This window comes from Fukomys damarensis, unplaced genomic scaffold (genome assembly GCF_012274545.1).
Source record: "Fukomys damarensis isolate Sample0158 unplaced genomic scaffold, DMR_v1.0_HiC HiC_scaffold_30, whole genome shotgun sequence".
NCBI lineage: Eukaryota > Metazoa > Chordata > Mammalia > Rodentia > Bathyergidae > Fukomys > Fukomys damarensis.
Genome location: NW_022900942.1, coordinates 57,604,125 through 57,610,523, shown reverse-complemented (window position 1 = coordinate 57,610,523; position 6,399 = coordinate 57,604,125). Strand labels below are relative to the sequence as shown.

Genomic DNA, 6,399 nt, shown 5'->3' with positions numbered 1-6,399 from the left:
AAAAAAAAAAAAAAAAAAAAAAAAAAGAAGAGATGCTTGAAGGTGACTGAGAAGCCATAAAGGATAGAGCAGCCAAAAGAGGTAGTTACAGAGGATTCCAAAAAGGAAGAAGTAGTCAATGACAACTCCTTCATGGAACAAGCATCCTCTGCTTTGGAAAGAAGAAATATGGGCAAGTGGACTAGCTGGGAAAGGAAGATGCTGAAACAGGAAGCATCACTTTGTCAAGAATGGAACTGGTAAAAAATGCAGTGACAGATAAAAGCCATAAAATTAAAGAGCAGAGAATTCAAGACAGCTATGTTTTAGAAGCGAGGTCCCCAACAAGTAAGATGCAAACAAAGGGATGGAAGCTGATGCTGATAAAACTTGGGATAGGGATCAGATAGAATTTACCATGATTTGGTAAATTCTTTCAAATTTAGCTAAGAAATTTTGCTTTGCACAGAGGAAGATAAGGAAAAGAAGTGAGACGGCCAGAGAGTGGTGAAGACTTGGAGTGGCTGTGGGAACAATAGCGAAGAAGAGCTGAGGGGCCCAAAATGAATAAACAACTTACAGGAAGCACAGGAAGCTAAATGAACATCAGACACCATGACTTCATAGAGTTCTAGGTCCACATGAAGGCATGACTCTGTTCAGTGATACCAGCATCTGGCCCAGAGAACCCATACGAGCCCTAACTTTTCAGAAGGTTCCAGCTCAGTCTCAATCTTTCCATTGTACCACCGTCATCACTCAGTCCTGCATCTGGGTCACCTCTCTTCAGCAGTCAGGATGTTTCACATGAAAGTAAAAAACGTATAAGTGAGCTTATAACAGCTTCAAACAGCTAAGTTCCTCACTTAGAAAAACTGGTCTAAGATCAAAGGGACTCCATGATTCAAAGAACTAGGATGGCGCCAATCATGACCACCATGTGACAGCTTAGCCACTTCCGAGACCATCCTCTGGTGAGGAAAACTACAGAAATGAAAACAATTGTAAAGTCAGTTTCTAGCCTTCTGAATAAAACTTTCAGACAAGGTTGAAGGAAAAGGAAAAGAAAGGAAAAAAAAAAAAAATCCACCCAGGGCTGGGGATTTAGCTCAGTGGTTCTGCTACCTGCTTCACAAGCGCAAGGACCTGAGTTCAATTCCTGGTACCAAAAAGAAAAACAAAAGAAAAAAAAAAACCCAACATTAACATTCACTGATACTACATTTCCAAGTATTCCACCTTTAAAACATCCTATAGGTTTCTCTTTATGAAATCAACCACAAACTTGTCTTATTATACTTATACTGCAAAAGTTTTCAACATGTAACTAGTTTTACACAGAAACAATCATTCCACAAGTAGTCAAATCTTTAGAAAACACTACCTCTTCCCAAAACAAAAGTGATTTTTAAAGACACAAAAGATACCATCAAAGAAGGGTGATTACAAATGTTAATTACCTAAGAGCCTACAATCGGAACCGCTGGCTTTTATTCAGGGGTTACTAGGCATCAGGCACGATACCAAGGATTTTGCTGGCATTATCATATTTAATCCTTGTGATAAATTTAAGAAGCTAAAAGACATTAAAACAGTCTAAGCTCAAAGCTAATATTCTTGCAAACCCCATTTTTAACAAAGAGAAGGGTTTGGGGCTTTTTAAAGCAAGCAATGTAAAAATTAGGATACATTGACTTCTCCAGAAATCACAGATCACCAACATAACATATTATTGCTAATCTGTATTGCCTTAAAATCATACATCCCTAGGGGTGGAAAAAAACCAATATATCAACACATCTGTCAGGTAATCACCTTAGAACTGTGATTAAAATTTGGTTTTGCAATGTGCTAACTACTACATGAATCCTGACATAACAATTTGTTAATTTCAATGATGTTCTACAATGCTACCGACATATTCAGATCTATGTACACCATCCATCACTTAAATAAACTAGCATATACAATCTGCAAATGAATAAAAACAAGTGCTCAGAAAGTATTTTAAAACAGTATTAGAATAACGATTTAAAAGCTTAAGAAATTATGTTTTCCTGTGATAGTAACAGAATTAACAGAATTCTGTTGACTTTCTGTAAATTTTTTTTTTCTTTTTGACTTTTATTAGTACATGTTTGCAACACATAATTACATTCACGGTAGGGAACTGGTACATTTATATAACATGTTTCCATTCCCTTCTTCCCCACACCATCCCTTTATTTTTCCAGCATGAGAATTATTTATTTATCTTATAAACCCTTATAAAGTTAATTATCACATAATTTTAAAAGAATTCAGATTAATATTTTCCTATTTTTCTGATTTGCCAAACTAATATATGGAATGTGTGGTACACATAACAAATAGTATTTGCAAAGCTATGAATTCACAAAGCTTCCATTTTAATCATGGGAAAATAAAATTTTAGACTTTTACATATAAGAGAAACATACAAACCAGGTGTGGTGGCACACACTTATAATCCCAGCACTCTGAGAGGCTGAGGCAGGAGGATCCCAAGTATGAGCCCAGCCTGGGTAATTTATTAACTCGGTGAGACCTTGTGTCAAAATAAAAATTAAATAACACATAAGTCCTTTTTTCTCTTATTTTGCTAAAATCTAATCTCACCAAAAAGTACAAACGTAAGAAATTAGATATCACTATAAAATCTGAAGGTTAAACTTATATGTAGAAATTAACAAAATGGAAAAGAAAGTTTATTGCCCCTTTCTTTGATGGGGGGGTTGAGACACATTCTCACTATGGAGTTTAGACTGGCCTTGAACTTTCAGTGATCCTCCTGCCTCAGCCTCCCAAGTGCTGGGATTATAGGCACGTACCACCATGCCTGGCCTGCCACTAGGTTTAAAATCATGGAAATGACAAAATATATAAAATAAAAATACTAGTTCAGACAACTCAAGCACATATTTACAACTTTTTAGTCCTTAAAAAAAGAATTCTTAATGGATTAGCACACTGTTTTCACCCAAAAAGCAAACGGCATATTGTTGAACAGGAGGAAGACAGCAAGGGGAAACAAAACACAAAAAATTTTCCATCCACTGAGATCAGTTTTCATAGGTAAGAATAACAATATTTTCTAAATATAAGCATTATATATTTTTCATAGAAAGAGCTTTTGTTTCTAGAATATTTTCATATCCCTTTACTGATATGTCACTACAATCCTTGGCAGAGTGATTTTGTTAAATATGGCTCTATCAATAAATTCAAAAGAATTCTGAATTTTTCAGTAGTCATTTTAGAATCATCATGCTTAATCAAGAACAAATAAATTCCAAATTTTGGTGAAAATGAAGCTTTCTGTATTTCCCCGCCTTTCAATTATTTCAAAGCAATGACTTACTAGATGATCAAGCATGAGATACCCCAATAATCATTTTAAAAATTAAATTCCAAACAACTTACCTCTTCTTGTTTAGCAAACAGGCTAAGGCAATCACCCAGAGCTACAGAGGTTTCTCTAGACGCTTCTGAGACTACTTCAACTTTCTGAAGAAATAATGGAAGCATTTCTATAAATACAAAAAGAAATACAGTGAGTGGGATTTTAAGTACTCTTGAGATAAACGGAGACCACAAAAATATTTTTATACCCACTTGCTTTGTTTTTCCTTCCCACTGTCGTAGCAAAGCATACACAACATTATGTTTCTTGGACACTGCCATTAATCACCTACTATAACCAGGATACATGAGTAGGCATAGAAAAAATATGAAGCCATCCCCTAGAAAGGGCTGGATCAGTGACGGCAAACCTTTTAGAGCCTGCTGTTTGCCTGCAGCATGAGTGCCACAGATTTGCCACCACTGGCCTAGATCCTCCAAACAGAAGCATTAACACCCAAAGAAAAAAAAAATTTAAATAGGGAACAGGCACAGTATATAAGTTTAAGAAAGCAGCTGACAAAGGAGTGATAGCACTACTTGTAAGACATTAACATTTCCTTTTATGATGTTCTATGCTAGATAAGTAATTTTATTCAAAAGAAAAAGGGACAAAAATAAGTCTGTAGCTGACACAGGAGCTAATTATCTGCAGGCAGCATCGACTCAACTTCCTCTAGTTATTACTTAGACAAATGTTTGGCATTAAAAGTGTGTCCAGGCCAGGGATTTAGCTCAGCAGTTCGGTGGCCTGCCTTGCAAGTGCAAGGACTCAAGTTCAATCCCTGGTACAAAAAAAAAAAAAAAAAAAAAAAAGTGTGTCCTTGTGGAGGCCAAATGTCTTAAGTGTTTTATTTAAATTGGGATAAACTTTCTCGTCAACTAAATAAAATCTTAAGATATTTAACCCATTAAAAATTTAAAAAAACAAGGCAGATGGCTGCAAAATGCACAAATATCACTTAAAAACAAGCAAAATGTCATCTCTTATCCAGATCAACATGAGAAATACAATGAGTTTGGCTTTTGGTTAATTACATATTACGATCTAAATCTGTCCCCATATCAAATAAAAAATCTTACCACTTAGAAGAAAACTAATCAGTAGCTTATTTTGTATTATAAATCATCTTAAAATAATGTTAAACTATACTAAATGAGGCCATAAACAAAAAAGCAACCAACTAAATCCAAATGTCAGCAATTTGCAAGTATTATGAGTAAGCCATAGAATATTCAGTCCTATCAAGAAACAAAACTTTGCAAAGGGTAAATGGAATGATTGTATAAGGGGAAAATAAAGTGAAAGACTGTGTCATTCAACACCAAAGCTCATCCACCAAGAACACATAAAAAATAACATATTTCAGAGTGACAAAACTGTGAATATTAACCTTCGGTTTTTCTTCAATTATTTCCAAATTTTCTAGCTTAGTGTGACTTATATACGCAAAGAAAGTCCTTTTCCTGGAAAAGTTGTTTCTCAAAACTCACAAAGCAAAAGTAGGCAAGAAAAGGGTCACCGTGAATGAAGATGTGAACAACCTTTTGTTAATATCCAGATGTGAAAAAAAAAATCCAGATGTGAAGACCAAATGATATTTCAGCATATTTTTCACCTTGTGGATTGTTTCCTATTATTAGCTATTCTTAACAAAACCCAAAGAAGTGAAAATTACTATATTCTAAAATAAATCTGACTTCACATACTTTATTTTTCATTCTAACTCTTCAATACACATTATAAAGATTGATTCTCTATTTAGCTGCTAAACAGCATCAGAAATTACCATATGCTAGAAGCCATATGACTTAAATAGTACCTCAGCAGATGTCACACAAGGCTGTGGACCAAGTACTGTGATGCGATGTACAAGAAAAAACAAGACACAGCCTCTGTCTTCCATACATTTCTTAGGTAATCGAGTAATTTTCCATTTTTATTGTACAAATGACAGGAAGGAGAAGGATAATCATGGCTCTATTTCTTTCATTAAATACCATCATGTGCTCAAATACCCCCATTTGAGGCATTCTAGGTAATTTAATACTTTTGGTACCCACTGTTCAAATATATTATTAGAAATACTTAAGTATGCTTAAAACTGATTCCATAAGCTTTCAAAAGATATTTTATTTACTTAGTCATTCATTCATACATATATAAAAATTCTTTTGTCCAAAGCAAATCAAGGTTATCTAATTTGAAGGCCTGTGAGTGAGCTCAGTGGTAAATTGTGTACTTAGCATGCACGAGGTCCTGGGCTCAATCCTCAGCATCCTACACAAAATTAAAGTCCCCAATTTCTGGCAGTCTAGTGTTAAAATAAGGTCTTAAATATTAACTGGCACAGTAGTACGGTTGAAAAACTGATGAACCTGGCGCATGCTACACGGCAGTACAGTGCATCAGAGTTACTCACTTTGCACTGGCCGCGTCTTACATAACGATGCTCATGTGCTGTTACATAAAAAGAACCAAAGTGACCAACTGGGAATCACTGTAAATATGTTAGCCAGTTAATACTGAGAGACTGTCCTGCCAAGAATAAAAGCAACAAGACCAGTATGTTACCTTATTTGGCCTGCTATAAGAATATGAATGTTAATTTTAAGGAAAAAATTATTTTTTGTGCTAAAAATATTTTTGAAGTCAGGAAAGCTGCTGCAAGATCTATTGGAAAAGCTTAACTTTAGAAACATATAAAAAGCTCACAATCTGTCATTTTCCATGATTATACTGTACAATTTTTAATTGGGTAAGTTTTAAAAGTAGTGGGAAAGTACTTTTAACATGTTAATTAAACGTGAATACAGACAACTTCTATGGTTCTTCTAATATACAAAAACTTCACAATCCGTAACCTAACACTTAAAATGCCTCATAAACTCCATCAGTTTCAGCCAGTGTTTTCCTGGAAATACTCTTTTACCTAGAAATCATCACTTACTTTTTGTTCTTAAAAATGTTTGCTCAAGATGTTCCTTCTTCCTTGATAC

The 6,399-nt window shown here is 34.7% G+C and overlaps 1 protein-coding gene across 2 annotated transcripts in view; it reads right to left on the bottom strand.

The window, feature by feature from the left end:
• The window catches only part of Osbpl1a (oxysterol binding protein like 1A), a 179,880-nt gene that overhangs the window by 98,852 nt on the left and 74,629 nt on the right, over positions 1 to 6,399 (bottom strand). For both annotated transcript variants that reach the window (XM_010643791.1, XM_033757581.1), the window contains one exon: positions 3,421 to 3,527. In XM_010643791.1, the coding sequence (XP_010642093.1) occupies positions 3,421 to 3,527 (107 nt within the window). The remainder of the gene's footprint in view (positions 1 to 3,420; positions 3,528 to 6,399) is intronic.